General features: G+C 42.2%; 1 protein-coding gene across 2 annotated transcripts in view; it reads left to right on the top strand.

Moving 5' to 3' along the window:
• Nucleotides 1-22,427, top strand: part of shtn1 (shootin 1) — a 34,965-nt gene that overhangs the window by 2,215 nt on the left and 10,323 nt on the right. For both annotated transcript variants that reach the window (XR_013962618.1, XM_080739718.1), the window contains exons 2-9: nucleotides 190-242; nucleotides 1,908-1,968; nucleotides 7,373-7,467; nucleotides 12,114-12,285; nucleotides 16,262-16,359; nucleotides 16,533-16,614; nucleotides 18,992-19,086; nucleotides 20,473-20,619. Coding sequence is in view for 1 of the 2 variants with exons in the window: in XM_080739718.1 (XP_080595844.1) it covers nucleotides 190-242; nucleotides 1,908-1,968; nucleotides 7,373-7,467; nucleotides 12,114-12,285; nucleotides 16,262-16,359; nucleotides 16,533-16,614; nucleotides 18,992-19,086; nucleotides 20,473-20,619 (803 nt within the window). In the remaining variant the exon portion in view is untranslated. The remainder of the gene's footprint in view (nucleotides 1-189; nucleotides 243-1,907; nucleotides 1,969-7,372; nucleotides 7,468-12,113; nucleotides 12,286-16,261; nucleotides 16,360-16,532; nucleotides 16,615-18,991; nucleotides 19,087-20,472; nucleotides 20,620-22,427) is intronic.

Consider the following 22,427-nt stretch of genomic DNA (forward strand, 5'->3'; position numbering starts at 1 on the left):
GAGTGTAACATTCTCTTTGAATGCCTTATGAGTCATGAGTCACTGGATGAGTATTAATCACATGCTGGAGAAATTCCCACTTTTTTTTATCTTGCTCTTTAGGTGGATGATGTGTGTTGTTCAAATGTATTTGGCTCTCATGTGATTTACTACTGAAGATGGCTGACTGGCATCCTTTGCTCTCCACAGCTGTTCAAGAGTATGAGGGCCTACGGAGAGAACATGAAAGAGCAGCAATGGAGGTTAGTGTTAAAACTGCACTTTAACATCTTCTGTTAACCCTGCCTACAGTATGTTGTTCATATATTGTCCTGTTGCTAGTGATACAGAATCACACAAGTGCACGCCTACAGTGTGAAGTGCAGACAGTAGGAACTAGGGGTGCCGATACACTCATTTTACGATACGATGCATTTCTCTCACGATATCGATACGATCTTATTTCCCCCTAAAATGTTCAATTATAATCAACATTGTCCATCATCTTTAAAAGTGATTTATTTATACAACTAAAAAAAATAGTTTTACACACAAAAATAAATATGTTTATATGCTTAAGGAACAAGTGAATTAAGTTCTCACTATAAACCCATTTGTTTCAGAGGACATGTGGACACTAATAACACATTTATTATAATTACTGCATAAATATAAATTCCATTAAATCATATTCATATTCTTGTCATCTGGACTGTAGACTAGTTATTATAACAGCTTGAACAAAATATCTATAAGCCATGAGGGTCGCTTATAAAAAATCTATGGCTTTGATGCTATAGGCCAGATTAAATCAGAGCCATCTATTGGAGAGTTAAGCCATTGCGGGGTAGAAAACAGCCCCGGTCACGTGGTTCATGTCGAAATGTCACTATTTCCCCATAGACTCCAATGAATTCCGTGAACTTCCGGTTCAGCGCTTTGTCACTATTCGCCAATAGAAGTCTATGTAGAAGACCTGGCCCTATAGTGAACGGAGGTGGCGCAACTCTCCAATAGACGGCTCTGGATTAGATGTAGGCCTATTTGACAGTACAGAAACATAATTGCCTGTGGTGGAAAAAGTACTCACATATTTTACTTACGGTAAGTAAAAGTATCAATACTGCAATATAGAAATATTCTTTTACAAGTAAAAGTCCGGAATTCAAAATGTACTTGAGTAAAAGTATGAAAGTGTTGGCATCAAAATGTACTTAAATTATAAAAAGTAAAAGTACAAAATGTTTGAAAATAGCAGATCTTGAATACAGTAGAATCTGTGTTTCCAGCTTGTTTCACTCGGCTTTGCCTCGTGCCACAACCCTGAAACAGCGGTAAATCAGCCAACAACCCACTCCCTCTCATGGTAAATGGCTTACATTTTTCACATTCCTAAGTAAAAGAAAATGATTTCCGTAAATTTACCCCCATTGATTCCGGATGGGGACCCAAATGCAATTATGTCCCCATCCGGAATCAATGGAGGTACATTTATTGTGATGAAATTATTGTCTTAGGAATGTGATGCGACTAAAACAAAAAAATATTATTGAACTCAATTCTCCATGGCATGAGTAATCAATAGAAAAAAAGGTCATTTTGGGGTTGAACTACTCCTTTAACACTGAGGATTGTACAGTGTTAAGTCCCGGACACACCAGGTACATTAATTTAGTGTGTATTATTAATTCATATTAATTTAAACTGCAGAATTTGAATATAACAACAAGGTGATAAAGTGATTTTTTTCGAGACAAGGTTGATTTAGTTTACTGCGCATAAAATTGCCAACCTGTATGAATGAGGCATCACTGAATGAATAGTTTGTATCATAAATGTATCATTTATTGGTCACGCTCCCAGCGTGTAAGTTCAATTTACAGGATTTAATAAAAACTGTTTCTTCTGTCTCCTACAATGACCGGCAGTGTGAACGCATGCAGGTGGAGCGAGACCAAGCCATCAAAAAGTTGGGTGACTTCCAGCGAGGTGAGTTCATCTGCCGGCTTAACATCATCACTTATCAGGTTTAAGCACTTAAGCCTGACACTGTACAAAGAACTTAGCCTATCTTAGAGCACACAACCCATCGCATCGTGCTAAGACACTGCCATACCATACCACAAGTATGATTTAACCAAAAAGGCCATTAGGCATGTAAGCCATTTACCATGAGAGGGAGTGGGTTGTTGACTGATTTACCACTGTTTCAGGGTTGTGGCATTAGGCAAAGCCGAGTGCCAAACAACCCTGAAACAGTGGTAAATCAGCCAACAACCCAGGACCCTCAAATGGTAAATTGCTTTTCTACCAATTCTACCATATAAATGAAAGAAAACACAGTTGTAACTTGCAAGGTTATTTAGTTATTGCAAGGTTATTTAGTTATACAACTGCAACACAACACAGTGGGTGGGGTCCATGAGCCAACTCAAGGTTGTTGACTGATTTACCACTGTTTTAAGCCAATCAGAATCCAGTATCTGAACATGTGACCACAAAAAGTGGTAGAAAGGCTATTTAATATAGGGACACCAGGGTTAAGGCAGAATCTGACAATCAGTTAAAATGTTAGCTGACTGCTGTACACGCGGGCATCTCTGTCCGACCTCCCCGCGGCATGCACATTGTCACAGGAGCCCATTGCTATCTCGTCCTTCTCAATAAATGCCATGTAATTGCCGGCTTCACCTTTTACACAGTGTTTTGTAAGGAACTGTATTGTTCATCTCTGCACAATGATGTCTCAGTTCAAACTATGTGCTAACCTTTGCCCTGGTGGGTCACTGTAGTGCTGCGCTTTATATTAAACATCATTAACCTTAAAGAGAGGCCTCGGTTAGAATGCTCATTTTATGATACGTTATTTAGCTGTGCTTTACTGGTGCGGCATGAAGTGAACTGTGGTAATGCGAGTCTGGTTACTTGTTAACCCTTAAGTTCTGTTCAGATTCACTACACCTTCGTTCTGTTCGGGTCATTTTGACCCGGTGGATATTTGGTTTAAAAAAAACAACACTAATATACATTTTAACTTAACAAATCATCATGATACATTGACTTTGACTCAATACCAAACAATTCATATGATATATTTGGTAAATGTTTGCATTTCTGCTTTGCTATATCACATTAAACACTGAAAGAGCTAGGCGTTTTTACTGATTTAGCTGAAATCCATGTAAAAAAAACGACTTCATTTAATACTGGGCAATATTGCTCATGCTTATAGGAAGGGGGGGAGGGTTCGGAATGGGGCTTCGGAAGGGGGGTGTTAGAAGTGGGGGTGACTGTGTGTCTGTGTTTTGGCATAATACTGTGTATTTCTGTGCTTCCGGGTCAAAATGACCCGAACAGCACTTAAGGTTCAAAAAATATGAGGGGGGTGTAGCATGGGTGTAGTGCAAAAATATTTTTTTTACATGTTCATCTCAGAAGAATCTTTAAGGCCAGTGAGTTTCAGGTGGAAACATTTTTAACTTCTACCTTTTTTTCCCAAATGAAAATGTAAAACGGGTCAAAATGACCCGAACAGCACTTAAGGGTTAAGGAAAACTGTTTTAAAACAAGAACATTACGTTTTCAAGTCAGTTTAATAATTATCTTATGTATTTGAATCATGACTAGGAGATTGGTGTGTTTGCTTGCCAACATTATTATTCAAACTAGGCCAGTAATCAGACCTTTCCAAGCAATAAGAAGACATTTTGATCATAATCAATGTCATTTTCAACACATCATTGTGACAAGTTTGAAACAACACACATTTTGATCTACTTTTCAAACTGCATTTATTTTTTGTTACAGCACGTGTTGACATCCCTTGTAAGAGTGTACTCATTCGATATTTAAGTACAAACCCAATCAGTTGTGACTATGCCACATAGCATTCAGAGATACTGCTGGAACTGTACTTTCATCATCATCGTGTTTACCGACACTACAAATATGTCTCAAATGCTTTGGCTTACTATTTCATTTAGCAAAAAAAGATTTTTCTTAAAGATTGAATGCATTGCTATGACCACTTAAGCGCGGGGTGAATATAAATGGTGATGGGGGGGGGGGGGGGGGGGGGGTTGGTTCCACATGTCAGAAGATGGTGGAGCAAATAGTTTGTCTTTGTAATCATGGCAGTTGTGCAGATTTTCACATGAATAAATCTGGCCTGTGCTCATATATTCAGCGATTCTCCAGCCAAAACAAATATTGTGTTTGACTTCCACGTTAATAGAGGCTGCCTCACTATGCCAAGCAGCTGCATATTAGGACCTATTACGTGATTTCATAGCTCTTAGAAAATTGCTGCTATTCACAACGAAGCGGGCAGAGGGCTGTGTGGCGGGAGGGGGGTTTGTGGGAGGAAGGGAGAAAAAGCCGCCCAACACACAATCATGTCTTTTCAATTGGCGATGGCAAGGTTGATGACAACATGACCATTGTGTTATAATGATAACACCACAAAGGCATCTGCCCCCCTCATCAAGGCTTCGAAGCGGCTGCAGATACAATTTAATTCACTACACAGTTGGCGGCGCTGATACCATTATGTAGCGCGTCAACATGGGGGGTAATCACTGTCTTTCTTGAGAGGACGACGAAAAAAAGAGGCCCGCAAAAAAGGGGGGGTAAAAAAGATGGGGTGATGATGATGGGGAGGCCAAAACTCACAATTAAGACTGCCAATTTTGACACTGTCGTAGTCCCCGTCATCTGACGTTCATACACTTTCCACATCCACTGCTGTTTATTTACCATGGCTACCAATAATTACAATTAACATGTCATTTAGTTCAAGGCATCCTTTTGCTGGTTGTTGAGTGTGGCCACAGCATTATTGAGTGTGTGAGAGGGAGGAACAGAGACAAGGTCGCGTCAAAACTGGCAGCTAAGTGCTATTCAATGACTGAGGTGGAAAGGGTGCCAGAGGAATTCATATATCGCACTGCACAGGCGTTCATCAAGTTTTAATTAGGTGTCGCTGGGGGTAAGGAATTTCCCAAAGTAACAGCATTAATGCCTAATTTCTCCCCGGCTCGACCACAATTTTTATTAGTTAAGTGGCAAGAAGTGCATCCTCATTGTGCTGAGGTGTTATTACAGATTAATATAATGTCAACAGTTTGTTAGAGCATTGATTTTTTTGAGATTTTTAATACCTAACGAAACAAAAGAAAATCACACCACCTTGGGAGTAGCACATGAAGATATATTCAAATGCTGTCACTTCTGTGTACAGAATACAATGGCCCACAATTAGGTCCAGGTGAGTGCACTGTAAAGCCCGTATCAGAGTGTACGGTGGAGACCTATCCACCGCAAATTTGAGGTGGAAAGCTTTCCACCTCAAGTCAGAAAATAAGTGCAGGCCATCATAGTCACAGCCCATGGTGAAGTCCTTCACCCTGTCTAGACCGGTTCAGGTCGACTAATCAGTGAACGGGGTGTAGAGCCTGTCTGTCTGATAGCACCCTGTAGACAATATGCCTTCCGGTGTGTTCCAAGATTTCTAGCGGAAGTGCTGCGTTTAACGGACGTTACGTCATGCGATGCGGGTCTGTTTACATTCCCCAGCGAAAAAACTAAAATAGATTGTAGCTCTTAACTCGCTCTTAATAGGTGCAACATTGCTTGAATCAATGTTTTTGTTTGTATATTGTTTATTGCGAGCGCAACCGACGGAGCAGGAGACGTAGACCAGAGTTTTTCGTGCAGGGAATACGTTTGCAGGAACACCGCACTTGTGAAAAAAATACAGCTTCCGGTGAAATTCTCACGGCGGAAGTTGAACGCCTTCTGCCTTCTATTGTCACCAGGCTTTTCTCTTCGCAGTTGAGATATAAGCCTGGCTACGCGAGGCTAGTCTGATAGTAAAAACAGAGAGATGTGTTGGGACTCACGGTGGAAAGCTCTCCACCGTGAGGAATGATGTAACGTTGTAGTTTCATGACTCAAAAAGACTCGAAAAGACTACACCGCGGTGTAAAGCCTTCCACCGCGGACCCGACTATGATACGGGCTTAAGTGACCAACTCCTTCAGCAGCAGAAATTCGCAGCAGATCAGACTGGACTGAACCTCCGACAGACTGCTCCTGCTAATGGACTGTGACATATTCTGAGCACGATGTACTTTCAGCCATATCCTTGGAAGATAAAAATGTTTATATTGTGTAAAGTAATTTCAGTGACTTAAGTGCAACTCCCATGGCTTTCTGGCACTGAAGGCTTGTCTGGGGTGGGCAAAACAGCCCTATTTATTAAAGCTTGTGTAACAAACAATACATTCTTGAGGGAAGTTACTGCCTTTCATGTTGGGGTCAAGTGTAACCTCAATTGCTCCATTTTTACCTCAAATGCTCCAAAACAGTTATTGATGGCCCTGACGCTTTACAGTTTTGTCCAATGTGTATTCAGCCTTTATGCCGAACAGATTTGCCCTGGTTGATGCTGTGGAAGAGGAGGAGGAGGTGGGGCTGGGGGAGTGGGGGTAGGGATGCTTAATAAAATCCCTGAACAACATTTAGTGTGAAGGCTACTCAAATCGGGATACAATATCCAGAAGAAACATGTTTCAATGTCAAGTGTTGTCACTGGCTTTCTTATCTCAATTAACTGCTACACCAAAGCTATGCACCACTCACTTGGAAGTCCTAATTGGATTTCTTGGATTTCTTGATCTGTTTGAATGGCTGTTTTGAGAATAACCTTGTGTTGACATGATAGAGTTTTTCACACCGCTTTTTTATATGTTGTGTACAGGGCCGTGTCAACAGAGACTGGCAATAATTGTGTTTGTTCCCCATGTAGTACATTGTATTCTTAAGGTCTTTGCACACTGCTGCGTGTTTTCGGCCGAATATCGGAGCAAATTTCGGAGCACGTAAATAAAAAAAGATCGACCTCACATAATGTCAATCATGTTTGCACGCTGCTGCACGTTTTGTATTTATTTTCGGACCAAGTCTAGATTTTTTCCCGATTTTCGCAACTGTCGCCACTGGGTCCCTTGCTCTCTCTCCTCTCTCTTGGCCTGTTTTTGCCGATTTCGTATTTCCAAAACGCAACGAAAAAACGCAGCAGTGTGCATCCAGCTTTACTGTCAAACACCATGTATTGTGGACCGTTCTCTCCCATACTAACTTCAATGTAAAGACAACACATCCAAGGCTAATGAAGAACAGTTCAACAACTCATGCTCTTCTTTAACATTTTATTAACTGTCTTACTAAGTTAACTATGTGCATTATAATCGGTTAAAACCTGATTTATACTTCAGCCAAAAAGTGTCATGATTCAACGTGTCGATTGAGGCAGAAATAACGTATTTTCCATGACACAAATTCATAGACTTTAGATCTTTCTCTCTCTCTCTTTTTCTCTCCCCCCTCCTAGTTTCTCACATGGTCATTGAAGAGGTCAACACCATTCAAGAGAACCTAGAGATTGAGAGAACATGCAGACAAAGTGTTGAAGCCCTGGCCTCCAAGGTGAGGTTCCCATCTTGCAGTACAATGTGTGCTTAGGATTTCATCTAACCCACTGGGTACTTAGCGATCGCACTGAGAGAAATGTGCACATTGAATAAATCAGCATGTTTATTTTTTCATACGAGTCTCAAATTGATGAGGCCCTGGGCCACTTTGTGCACATGATTGTCATGTCAACACAAACACCGTTTTTGTAAGTCGCCCTCAATTCTGGTACCTTCCTCCTTTTTATTCTTTTTTCGTTTTTTTTTTTCTTCTTTGTGTGTGTTTCTCTGTCTAAAATTGCTTTTGATTCTTTTGATCCAGAACATGTTTTTAGAGTCCTTCCTAAAATGTGAGTTTGATTGAGAGCGAGGGAGCCTGGCACATAGTGATTTTGTGGCCCACTGGTGCTGGACTCATCACTGTAATCATTTCTCATTCAATTTTTGGACAAAAGCCCTGTGAGTCCACCTGGCAGCACCAGCGTCTGTGGGGACAGGAGGCTCGGGATGGGAGGGGGGGGGGGGGGGGGGGGGAGGCAGAGGCTGCTGTCTTTCTAGTTGTCCTTTGAGTCCTCTGTCTTACTCCCCCTTCTGGTTCCTGTTTGGAACTTTGAGATCTCTTTCTCCTATTGTCTTTGGTATTTTGTTCTTCTAGTACTTGATATTATTTGCTGCACCAGGACCGCTTCTTTCTTCTAGTTCTCCTTTTTTTTGGGGGGGGGGGGGGGGGGGGGCAGTTTATGCCTTCATTTGATAAGATAGCAGACCGACAGGAAATGTGGAGAGAGATGGGAAATGAGACGCGGCAAAGGTCGTCCGGATCGGGAATTGAACCGGCGATGCCAGCGTCATAGGCCGGCGGGCGTCCCAGTTCTCCTTGTTTTCTACTGGATCCTCCGTTATCCCTAATCTAATCTTTAAGCAAAGCATCCCAATTTACAGCTCATCTCCGGCACCGTTGGCCTAATCGACGTGAAATAGTGCACACACATTCCCTGGCCTGGATGCCAGAGCAGGACCTCTGCCCCAAATATTTTACATCGACCAGTTATACTGCCACTTGGAGGCCAATTTTTGCAAAATATACTTTTTTTATATTACTCCTACAGATTTTGTCCAAACATCACACATATCGCTACAGTTATGTGATCAAGACGGATCTGTCCGATTTTTTATATTCCATCCTGAATTTGCTAAGATTGGCATCTAACGTTTGACTTGTTTTGAACCAAATGCCTCAAATCATGAACGCAGCATCCGGTTGTCATGCAACTTTGCTCACGCATTCCCACTAGGCCAAGGAAGAAATGCCACCCTTTTCACATTGGCCTATTATAACGCCACCAGGAGGCCAATAACATGCCACTTCACATTATTAATAACAATACAATTAACAGTAACTCAAATACAAAACTACACTCTACACTCCCACAAATCAACATATTGTGTCTGTGAAATAACCTCATCAACATTAATCCCTCAATTACAAATTCCACTCTATAATGACTGCATTCCGATTGTTGCTGGCCCACAATAACCTACTGCTGCTGACCTGGCAGGGAGCTGTGCTCCAAGGAACACTTTTTCTCTGTTTTGTCGCTACAACATGGAAAGTCAAAAATGTGGATTATCTATAGGTAAAAGTACCACACCTTACAAAATGAGAAACACAAAGTGCGTAAATACATTTGGACATGGGCATTTACGAAGAGCCGCAAATACAAGCGGATGTTTTTAGATGTAGTAGACATCATTTTATGGATAGCTTCTAAACAAAACTGGACCAGCATCAGCAGAAAAAAGTAAAACTCTCTTTCCAGTAATACAATTAATTGTCAAAAATGCATTCAAATGGAATTTTGTTGTGATATTTACTATTCTTTGCTATCATACACAAAAGACCCTGAGGTCTAGGTTTGGAAATAAACCAAAGTGCTCGTGAAGAGTTAATTCATAATGCCATTTTGAAAAGCATTGATGTGAATATTGGCAGGGATTATCTTTGTCATATTACATACAATATCTCACTCTGTATGCCACTGACCCAATGCAAGAATTTCCTATGGCTTTGTTGAGGATAACAAAAGTAATAGCTGACTACACCGTAATATCGTGTGCATTTAACAGTGTAAAAATCGACCCTTCACACTCTGGAATTCACAGTGTTTGTCTAATGAAAAGCAACTGCAAAGAGGCACGGCTACACCATTGCAAGCAGCACTGACAGTAAAAGTGTTGGGCCTTTTTTCTTTTGTCCTTTTTTTCCCGTCTAAAAGCTTGCTGCACTGCCGTTTAAACACTTAAGCCCAGTTTTATGCTTCATCATACAATGGTGTCGTGCAGTGAAAATGGCCATTCTTCAAGCTCACAACAAATCGCATTGATAAACTATTGTTTTGAGGAACTGTGTCTGTGTCTATAACTGTTCACTATAACGGTCTATATGGCACTTTGCGGTAGAATTGCAGGAGATGCTATTTTGATTTGGCAGTAATGCTTGCAGGTATGGGTGCTGTTGACTGTATTGTTTAACATGTACTTTGCAGCTAGCCAGTATTAAATGCTAAATGAAAATTGTTGACCAGTAATCCGTCCATGTACTGTCATTAAGGGCAGGGTGGGAACATGACTCATTATGATTTAGGCAGAATTTCTTGGCAGTTGCATTTCATATATTCAATATGCCTAGGCTGAAAGTTTCAGCTTTGATTCATGATTCATTTACATTTAAATTAAGTCCTCCCAAACATATTTCTGGAGTTTTTGCAAGTGACGACAGGCAAAATGAACTTTGTATTCATTTCCTTGTCTGCAATGATGTATTTTCTTCTGCCAACTGTTCTCGAGGCACAAGAGAGAGAAAGTTATACGTGATTCCTTAACTCTCCACATTTGAATTAAAAAGTAATGATAGAGGGAGCCACCAATTTGGAACCAGTCAAATCAGAAAGCAGTGCTTGACATTTTTGTGTTGATGTCTGATCAAAGGGGAGATGAGAGGCAGTGACTTTGTAATAGTGACCTCCATAGAGTGCTAGCCTGATGCCACGCCAGCCTTGATTATATGAGTGTGTAATTTTATATGTAAGTCTCTCATCAGTCGTAGCTTATTATCAAAAGAGTGTGATTCCCATGTTATGTGTTGTTGATTGCATTTCAGAAAAAAGATGCACTCTGAAGGGCATCGTCAAAAGATGGAATTGCTGCGATCTGCTCCCACCCCAGGATGCCATTAATGAATGCTTTTTTATCAGGCCTTCTTCATTTTTCATCCTTCTCCTGGCACTTTCCCTCCTTCAGATGACAAGAAATATGCGTAATTGGCATCCATCTCCATCCCATATGCTTCATTAGTGTTTTTACTTAGTGATGGTATTCCTAATTGACACGTACGGCCACCTTGGTGGTAGAACTTTTATGGATGCTTGATATACGGATAGAACTGATCAAATTGCATTGAAGTTTAAAAGAAAATGCCACATACAAATACCCAAGAGGAAAGTGCTGCACCAAAATGCCACATGCAAATATATACGCAGCCCATCAAAAACTGTGATTACATCTAAAAGGAGAGATATTGTGCCCTTTCTCTTCCTGTCCTCATGCTGATGTATTAAGATGTCTGTTATTTCACACCTTATTACTGCTCTTGGATGCTTCCTGCCACTACGGCTGATTGAAGGCACGAAGGAACGAGCAGATCAGAACTGCATCTCATCTGGTCCTTCTGTCGCTCCGCTATCTTATTTTCCTTTCATCTGCCTTAATAGTGAATGGCCTTGTGAGGCTATACAGATGCATATTCTGATGCCATTTCTGTGACAGCACTATTTAATCTTGAATAAAAAGTATGGTAAGTGTAGCTATCCTCCTGAGTAAAGCTGTGCAGAATTGAAGTGTTATTGTTGTGCTTGTGCTATTAATAATAGCTGTTTTTATGCTGCATGTACTGTAGTCTTATTTTAGTTGTTTTGCCTTAATTCTTGTAAAAGGCCCCGGCCTTGTATTTATAGTTATATATATAAATATAATCTTTATTTCAGACAGAAGTCCATATCACAAAATGTTAATAACAGAGACATACAGAAAAGATGAAAATAAATTAAAAAGATAAAGTACACAATAAAAGTGCAATAGTGCAATCCTACCTAATCAGCAGTAGGCTGCTGAACCAGTGCTTGTGCAGCCTGGAGGTAACAGCTCTTTGTAGGGTTTGTTGGCCCCACTATAATATAATAATACTATAATAATATAATTTGACACCTCCAAGCGCTGCATGAAATTGTACATGAGTTGTCTTAATAGTGCTTCACAAGTGGGCACACCAACAGAAGTGAACAACTGACTGGCACTATGCCACTTAGGAACATGAAGAACTAACCTCCTCATGGCATCGTTGTATGCCACTCTAAGCCTTTGCATGCTTTTCACTCTGTAATAGGACCATAGATGAGCCGTATACATACAGGCGGGTGACATGTGATCTGAACACTGCACATTTTACATTTACAGAACACATAGAACATTTTATTAAACGCATATTAGCCTGAGCATATATTTTGTTGGATGCAGGCCTGGAATTTCGTCATTTTAGGGGTAAGGCCACTTGGCCTTTTGGGTTTTGAGCCCCTCATTGCCATAACTTCTTCTCCGCTTCTCCAGTTGAACCGCCAGAATCGCTCTCTAAAGAGGAAGAGCATGCTGTTGCTCTCCCACCTGGGCCCAGAAACCATCGCTGAGATCAGCCTGGATGAGGAGGAGGATGACGGGGGTTCAGGTGTACAGGAAGCAAGCATGGTCTGCATCTCAACCCAGTGCCAAGCTACCATCTTAGGTACTGTACAAGGTGGTCCCAAGTACATCAATACTTTAACTTTATGTTTTCCTATAACGACAAGACATGGTCAAATAACGACATGACTTCCCTGTGCAATCTGTTGCCATGAGGGCAAGTTATTACCGTAGGTATCTAATACTCTATGGGGTCGTCAATCTGACATCAGAGATTTTATAACGCTAGAGGTTTGGGGCCTCACACCTACAGTATGCTGCAACGGCGACAACTACAGTTGCAATTTCCCAGAATTGAGCTGCGGAAAATCGGGGAGTGGTGTTAGCTGGAGTATTGGTTGAGCTTCACATGACAGTTAGCACCCTGCAGAATATAGTCACGAGCGAGCCCACATTGTTTCGTAGGAACAGTATTTCTAGTTTAGCATAACATTCTAGAATCTCATCCTGATACAAGGCTAACTCATTTTGAATCTAATGAAGTTTTCCCAAACAGGAGTGAATGAACCTGATTTATACTTGGTCTATGACAGTGTCACGTGTCTGAAAGCACATAAGCTCATGTGTCACTGTCACATGAAAATATAATATTCTCATAATGATCACGTTATGACACGTTGTGAGCTTGTAGATCTGCTACTTTCAACAAGCGACAATTTTGTATGGCGTACAGGGTTTCCTGCAGCACTTTACAGGCCAGGCGCCCCGCCTGGCCAGAAAACCCCCCCGCCCCCCCAAGGGTATAAAAAAAAAAAAAATTCAAAAAAATTTTTTTTTCAAAAAAACTTTTTGGACCTCCAACAATGTACTAGGCATGATCGCGATCGCGAAATTGCATGTTTAACCCCCATACCAACCCTATCTTTCAAACATGGCAGCCATGTTTGTTTACATTTGAAGAAAACATAATGGCTGGTATCTCCTGAATGCCTGAACGGATTTCCAAGCGAATTTCTTTGTTTGAAAGCACACTATTTTTTTAACCCTTTGGTGGCGAACCGGCAATATAAGTTATTCAATGTTGAATAAATGTGGATGATAGCATGTAGTTGTGTTTTCCGTCATCATGGGCACATTCATGTGTTTTTATAGGGCAAAAATAAGAATTAATATTAAAAATTAAGTGAATTAATTACTCGAATGAATTAATTAATTATCACAAATTTTCGGCGCACGCGCGCTTCGCGCGTGCGCCATGAGATCCCCCCCTGGTCAAGACTTTTTCCTGCAGGAAACCCTGGCGTATAAACTAATAACCATCATTCATCTCTTGTTTTTCCGTTTGTATTACCTACCAACATGACAAGCTATGGTCCTCACACACACTGAAGTTCAGTGTTAAAGGTTTGAATCTATTTTGAAAGGAAATTGCAATGGAAACGTTGATGGTTGATATTTACAAAAGCTAGTAGGCACACTTATTGCCACACATATATTTTCACGTTTAATATTTTCCAAAATTCTAATAATGGGATTCAATGGTTCTCTGATTGGGCTGAAAATGGTTTGTAATCTTAATGTATCTCCACTGCACAGGTGATCAGCCATGCATGTTTTACTAGAACCCTGTTAAGCCAGTATCAGAGTCTACGGTGGAGACCTATCCACCGCAAATTTGAGGTGGAAAGCTTTCCACCTCAAGTCAGAAAATAAGTGCAGGCCATCATAGTCACGGCCCACGGTGAAGTCCTTTACCCCGTCTAGACCGGTTCAGGTCGACCAATCAGTGAACAGGGTGTAGAGCCTGTCTGTCTGATAGTAAAAACAGAGAGATGTGTTGGGACTCACGGTGGAAAGCTCTCCACCGCGAGGAATGATGTAACGTTGTAGTTTCATGACTCAAAAAGACTCGAAAAGACTACACCGCGGTGTAAAGCCTTCCACCGCGGACCCGACTATGATACAGGCTTTAGTCAGCATTACCTGCTTCCACCTCTCATGGCGAGGACATAGGGTTGGATTTTGAGAGGCAATTTTTATTTTTTTGGCGCCTCAATGGGTCACCAAGTAAGTGCACATAGCATAAAGAAATCTCTGGTCCTTCCTTCGTCTTGCATGCAGCTGACCCCGGTTTGAATCTGCCCAAGGTATATGCCCTGCTCTGTGAGACACCGCGCCCACCTCTTTTTAATAGATTCTTTTTTTTTGCAGTTTTTTACTGTATCAAACTTTGTATTACTATACACATTTTTTGTATTTTTTTCTTTGGTTATTGTAATTGATTACCAGGTTGGTCCTGACCACAGGCCCCACTGTGTGCATTAAATAAACGCACATGACAGGGGAATCATGGAATCATTTACTGCCCTCCCCTCAGGCGCAGAACGAGGTGGAGGGTGGATTCTTTCTGGATGTTGTAGTCAGAAAGGGTGCGTCCATCTTCCAGTTGCTTACCAGCAAAGATCAGTCTCTGCTGGTCAGGGGGAATTCCTTCCTTGTCTTGGATCTTGGCTTTGACATTCTCAATGTTATCACTTGCCTCAACCTCCAAGGTGATGGTCTTGCCAGTGAGTGTCTTCACAAAGATCTGCATTCCTCCCCTCAGACGCAGCACCAGGTGCAGGGTGGATTCTTTCTGGATGTTGTAGTCAGAAAGGGTGCGTCCATCTTCCAGTTGCTTACCAGCGAAGATCAATCTCTGCTGGTCAGGGGGAATTCCTTCCTTGTCTTGGATCTTGGCTTTGACATTCTCAATATTGTCACTTGGCTCAACTTCTAGGGTGATGGTCTTACCAGTGAGAGTCTTGACAAAGATTTGCATTCCTCCCCTCAGACGCAGCACAAGATGGAGGGTGGATTCTTTCTGGATGTTGTAGTCAGAAAGGGTGCGTCCATCTTCCAGTTGCTTGCCAGCAAAGATCAGTCTCTGCTGGTCAGGGGGAATGCCTTCCTTGTCTTGGATCTTGGCTTTGACATTCTCAATGTTATCACTTGCCTCAACCTCCAAGGTGATGGTCTTGCCAGTGAGTGTCTTCACAAAAATCTGCATGTTTGCGGAATATTAACTGCTATCTGTATACTTTTATCTTAGTATTCTGTTCTCTGCAACCAACACTCTGCAAACTGCACTGGATGCTTGAACATACCTTCTCTTATATTGAAAGTGATGTCACAGTTATGTCACAGTTCACTATGTCACTAAGCTCCAACATCTGGCTTTGTCCGTATGTACGCTCAGGGTCACAGTGGCCAAGCTTCGCGGGATACTTAATGCACTGCTCACTTCACACTGGGTGTGATTTTTACACTACACAGCTGCTTGAGCCGCATTTATATGTAAAATAACACCAGTGAAACCTGACCAATCATGGAAGTTGGTCCACTTCTGGTCAAAGTGTCATGTGAAGGTCATCAATCCGCCAATCCTCAAGCTTATCAGACATACTGTACATGCCCTGGCCCCTGGTGCCCTGGTGATATTATGACATCACCCTTTACATTCATATCAGGTCGCACTTATTGATGGTGATGATGACGTCATCACCTGATCTTTCCCATTGGATGACGTCACTGTGTGTTTTCCCAAGGTTTTTCCCATTGGGTGACGTCAGCGCACACACACACACACACACACAGACGTAGATTTTCCCCTAGTTGTGGGCTCGCTGAAAGGCGAGACCAGTATGTTATACCAAATCAAGGTCAAGTTTGTTCTCCTCAAAAAAATGACCGACAGTACAAAGGCAGGGCCCTTAGCCAATGAGGAGCAGCGTTCTTGGTGACATCACCACCAACAAGTGCGACAACATAATAACAGCAACACGTGGGCTCGAGACCAGTATGTTGTATCAGTATGTTATGCCAAAACCTTATAGACCAAGGTTATTCTCCTCAAAAAAATCACCGACAGTACAAAGCCTTAGCCAATGAGGAGCAGCCAAAGGGTAGATCTTTGTGCCCATACATGGTGTTACATGCGAGCCCACACTGTTTTGTAGGAACAGTATTTCTAGTTAATTATTATTATCTAAGTTTCAAGATGTTGAAAATCAGCCCATGGAAATGTTGTTTTGCCTCAGAGCTGCGGAATAAGTTGGAGTTGACACTGGAAGAGAAAAAACAAGCAGTCATTGATCTTGAGGCAATAAGAGACCAGCTGAAGGACACCAGAGAAAATGTGAGTATAAACAGACTTTTGGAATCTATAATTTTTTATCAGATGCTCCCCAGTGTGTAATGGGGCTTTTACACAGTGTAAATTAGGCTTTAGTTTTCACATTTATTGCCTCCATTTTATAAGACAGTGTTGGTGCTAGTTAGTTTCCACTTTTGCCTTTCCCATGTCTGCAGCTACTGAAAGAGAAACACGATCATGCTGTTCTTATTGCTGAGATGGCGCAACAAAAGAAACTCCTAGGAAAGTACAACAGAGGTCAGTCTATTGCTATGTCTGAGTGTTGGCTCATCCTAAACGAAAGCAACAGATATGATCAGTTATGCTCAATCCACTTGCTGTTTTTAGCCCCTCTAGCAGAGGGATTCTAAGGATGACACTGGCCGGGTTTCCCAAAGCGATCTTAAGCTTTAGGATGGTCGTAAGACCCATCGTAGCAGCAAAACTGTTATGAAGGCTCCTGTCAATCAAGGCTACGACGGCTTTCAGGAAACCGGTCGAGAGTGTACAATGGAACCAAATGGGCTGCTACGATGGGTGAGCACACCTTAGGAATGACTTCAGAAAACCCATCGTAAAGTCTCCAGGACGATCGTAGAAGAACCTGTGAAGGCTCCTGTCAATCACGCAGACCTGTCTTACGAAGGTTTTTCTTAAAGGTGACCTGGGGCGCCCTTAAACCCTTTGTAGTGAAGCTGATCACTATAAGTATAACTATAAAAGTATATAAAAAATCGATCTAAGTCAAGTGGATGGCAGAGTAGCTAGCTTAGGCTACACACCTGCTATAAAAATAAGTAATATAGTGAGGGGAAAAAAAGAAAGAAAAAAAAAGATGAACTATATATTTGTTATGTTATGCGTCTGTTGGGTTGCTTGAGAGAGCGCACCACAACACAACATACTTACATAAAAATGAAGAGCTCCCCATTCCTTCTCAAAGTGTGGTCCGGGGACCCTTGGGGGTCCCCAGCTAAATTATATATAATACTGCACGGAAGCGGGGATAGAACCCGGAGTTTCCACCTGTCAGTCCAATACACAAGCCATCACGCCACTCGAGCGCTGAACTTTATTGGCAGGGCTGTTGTATTTACTTAGGAAGTTATATGAACCAAATGGACCCTCATCTTGGGTATGTAGCCTGCTACGTGCATGTACAAATGGGACCATTTAATTGTACAGTACACTCTCTGAGTTACACCCATGATGAGGGTTCATTTGGTTCCTACTTCAACCTTGTTGTCACCGCTGTTGGCTTGGCGGACTGTATGTTAGACTGATGAATCAAAGCCTCGGGTTCGATTCCCGTTTAAGTGCATTGCCACATTTCAAGTACCTCTTGGGGTCCCCGGACCCACTTTGAAAATCAAAGCTCTATAATATAGTCTCATGGTAGCTTATATATTTAAGATGATTTATTAGACGAACAGTTAAGTCGTAGTTTAAAATTAAAACCACTGGGCTATTTTGTGCAGCCGTTAAATCTTCCAAGTAGAGTTTAAAATAAAAACAAGGGGTCTGTGTGGTCAGTTAGCCTACCAACAAGTTTGTTAATTTTCAGCATAAGCATTAGTTTTCTACTTCTTTCTCGCGGGGCGAGTACAATCACACAACAGCTGAAATTCATTTGCGAGCGCAGCTGGTTGTGGGGATCAATCAGGACCCAGAGCCATTCAACGAGAGTCGGTGCAGAGTTGCATCATCTCCGTTCACATGGGGGCAGAGTTGGCAGAACTCTATAATACAAGGCTCTGGCCAGCCTAAGGGCATGCGTAGCCTGTTTTGAGAGAGGCGCGTTTGGGAAACAGCTTCGTCGTCGTACCGGAGTGTCCTACGACGGCCTTGTACGACTGCGCTTTGGGAAACCCGGCCAATGTCTGTTGGTTAGGCGATCGGTGGGACGTCAGTCTGTCAGTCCAGCACTTTTGGTCCCAACCATGATATCAGGAAAACTACCTGCTAGATTGTCATGGAATTGTGGCCACCCATATAAGCCAACATTTCCAATTCAACACAATATATCTCTAAATATAATAGGCGGATTACCATAAACTGGCATCCCGAGCTACATCATCACCAATGTAGTTCCTTTCTCGGTCTGGGAACCCTCCCATAGAGTCTCATTACGAGAAATTATTTTCTGATTTTCCAATCAAATGCATTTGGACCGACCCGCCTCACGCCGCTCCTGATTGGTCGAGCAGCCGTGCACCTCTCACATGCACCTCTCTCCTAGGAGAGTCTGGCTGTTGCGAGGCTAATACTTTACGGCCCCTATGTTATACCAAATCTTTATACAGTAAGTCAAGTTTATTCTCATCAAAACATTACCGACAGTACAAAGGCAGAGCCCTTAGCCAATGAGGAGCAGCCAAAAGGTAGATAGTTGTGCCCATACATGCGAGCCCACACTGTTTCGTAGGAACAGTATTTCTAGTTTTTTTTTTTTTTGTGCTCTTGGCCAGTCAATCTCAACCGATGCTTTAATTAAGGATAGTACTCAAGATCAAAATAAAGTTTTAATTTGCCCTATCCCTGCTGGGAATGGGGATGGGAAAGAATAGTGACTGAATTATGAAAAGGTGGAGGTAAAATTGTGATTGTGAATTTTGAAATATCACTCTATGTCTAGTTTCTCAGTTTGCCGTTGAAGAGTATGAGGCTTTACTGGACAACTTGGACCTGGAGAGAGACCTGAGGACAAAGGCAGAGAACTTTGCCAAAGAAGTAAGTTCTCTCAACCAATAGCTGTCCCCCCCCCCCCCCCCCCCCCTCTCTCTCTCTCCTTACTCAGATCACATAAGTTTCATCATCATTTTTATTTGCCCTTTGGATCAGGATAGAATGTCTTACCGGTTACAGTCACAATACTAGATGACTTTTTCACAGCCTAACTAAAATATTAGTTAAGCATAAGCCTAATTTCTACGTTGTCACACAACGCTGTCGCATGGCGGCAGCAATGATTTTCACTAACCAGTTTGGTTATCGAGTGACACCAATGTGTGATGAAGTATAAATTAGGCTTGCGATGCTGTATTCGGAGGACACTCTGTGGTACTGAAGCTGTGGTGTCCTCCTTAGAGCTTAGATCGGGCCTGAAAAAAGTGAGCCCGGCCCAACCCACCCCACAGAACGGCAGCCCGAGCTCGGCCCAAAGCCCGATACATAATTGAAAATTGGAGACCGACACAGCCCGCAGCCCGACATTATAAACAAGCTTAATTGCTGCAGCAGCCTTTTTTCTCATATGGTGATTTGTTAAGAACAGAGTCCTTTTCCAACTGTCTTTATAGACCTATATATAAGACATTGTAGCAAGTACCGTGCTAATTATGGAACAAATCGGAGGATTCGGAGCCTATAATTCTTCAATCAATCAAAAAGCCTTGCTGGAAAACACAGCTGATGGCCGCCGCTAAATCAGGCAGCAGGCGCACAGGCTATTATAGCTACAACGTTCACACAACGACTATTATGATTATTATTTAGGATACAAAAAGTGTCTGTGGACTGTTTCAACGATGTCCTCCGCTCTGCTCGACCAGCGCTGGCAGCGCATGCATGCACACAGCAGCCAGCCACACACACACTCACGCTCAACTGTCAAGTTGCGCAACAGCGCAGCGGTGCTGCCATAGAGTCATGAGCGCGCAGTTTACACAGTCACAGAGACATCATGATACTGCGCTGCGCTTGCCTACCGGATTATAAAAGCCCGACCCGACCCATAGCCCGTCATATATGGAAATTTGAGCCCGGCCCAGCCCGCGCCGCGCCGACCCGTCGGGCTCGGGCTGAATTTCTAAGCTCTAGTCCTCCTCTGTCACAGGAGTCAGGATCTATATCTCCATCTTCTACCCACTCAAGTTGTGCTCCACTGTGTGTTACTGACTTACTGTTCCTGAAATCAGGCTCTATTTGGGCTCCTCGTTACTTTAGCTGTACTCTATTGCAGTTCAGAGTTTCTGGTGTCAGGTGATTTCTTGTACTTAAATGTCTCTCAGTAGCTTTGGTTATGTGCTAGTATGTTCTTCCGGGAAGATGTCATTTGCCTCCTACAAAGTTCAGCAATATCATGACAACTTGCGCCACTTGCGTGTCATCCTCCAGATGCTAGTGGAGCAGAAGAAGCTGAACAGGGAGAGTCAGATCCTGATGCAGAGTGCCATGCCCTGCCAGGCCCTGGAGATGGCCCTCGCCGAGGTCTCCAGGCTGACCCAAGACCTGGAGAGACAAAGGCTGGAGCACAAGCAGCAGGTGTGTCCAGAGTTGACCTCCTATTTTACCTCCCTCCCTTATATCGGAATGGTCATGGTATGATAGAAGCCACTACCTAATAATTAATGATTCACTTGTAACTCATTGTGAAGGCTAAATAGCTCAAATATATTATGAGAAAAAGGGATTTTGCAACTGATTGTTCCACCTTAACTTCTTCAGTGCCATATTTAAAGTGGGACCTCTTATATTGCCGGTTCGCCAACAAAGGGTTAAAAAAATAGTGTGCACGCTGGTGCACACATTCGTGCACAGATCATGCACTATGCATGTGCATGCTTTTCACAGCTTTCAAACAAAAAAATCCACTTGGAAATCCGTTCAGGCATTCAGGAGAAGGCAGCCCTTATGTTTTCTTCAAATGTAAACAAACATGGCTGCCATGTTTGAAAGATGGGGTTGGTATGGGGGTTAAACATGCAATTTCGCGATCGCGATCATGGCTAGTACACTGTTGGAGGTCCAAACATTTTTTTTTTCAAAAAACATTTTTTCAATTTTTTTTTTTTTTTTTTTTAAAGACGTCCAGAAGACGTCTGGCAGGGAGGTCCATAGTTAAAAAGACGTTTTTATTATAGAAAACGTCTTTTTTGGCAGGGTATGAGCTAATGTGTCCCTCGCAATTTTGCTTGGAAGAAAGTCTTATAGGGTAACAGGGCACCAATAGGAGTGACCTGCCAGAAAAGGAACATGTTGGTTTCCTCCTGCTTCCTCTGGCACCGATGGAGAATAATTATACATGAGTGGGATCACTGATCTCTCCTAGTGGCAGTGAGCCATCACTCTGTTTAATAAAACAATTAACGCTGTTAAAGGAACTGCCGTCGGGAAACAAATGACTTTATGACAACTGGCAGCGAACCATTGCAACTTAGCAGAAAATTGGGGGAAAAGTAAAGTAACAGGAAAGCAAATACATTTCCTTTTCACATTTGTTTAACGTCATTGCACAGTGATGCAAAGACATTTGATGCAAAATGGTGAATTTAAAACTCATGCTGAGTAGCATTATGCTGCTTGATGCTTGTAAACACCAAAGAATACAATGTATTTCACATTCGCCCATACATTCTCACACCAATGGCAGAGGAAACCATGCAAACCACCAACCTGCTCATCTGGAGCAATTAGGGGTTCAGTGCCTTGCTCAAGGACACTCCGATACATAGCCAGGAGGAGCCAGGGATCGAACCTGCAACCCTCAGATTCCAAGACGGACCCTCTACCTCCTGAGCCTCTGCCACCAATAGTATTTGAGGAACACAAGCTCTGCTGAGAGGCGTTTAGGAAACACCGATTATCTGGGTCCCCAGCATGGTCCACATGTCGGTGGCTGAACAGAAGAAGGATAAATGCTCTTACATGATAAAAATACTTTTGACAAATACACTATAATATCAGTTTATTGCTGACATTGTGCAACTCAAGTTATTCTTTTGTGCCGCTGATATTATTTGCAATTCTGCAATCATATACAGTACCTGGCCTCTATTCTTTATTTCCTGTTAAATACCGTACATTGTATGTTGCCTGTAAAGCACTTTTCATTGCCTTTGTGTATGAGATGTGTTATAATTTATAAACAATGTTACATATGAGTTACATAACTTACAACAGAGCAGATTGTGTATAGTTTGAGTTGAATGGAAGTGATCAATGTTGACAGTGAACCCAGGACCGTCACTTCACACCGATACCATGACCACCGATAAATCAAGGTCTTTGTTAAGCCATCCATTCTGCAACTGTGTGTGTGTGTGTGTGTGTGTGTGTGTGTGTGTGTGTGT

Source organism: Nannobrachium achirus, assembly GCF_963921795.1.
Source record: "Nannobrachium achirus genome assembly, chromosome: 13".
Taxonomy (NCBI): domain Eukaryota; kingdom Metazoa; phylum Chordata; class Actinopteri; order Myctophiformes; family Myctophidae; genus Nannobrachium; species Nannobrachium achirus.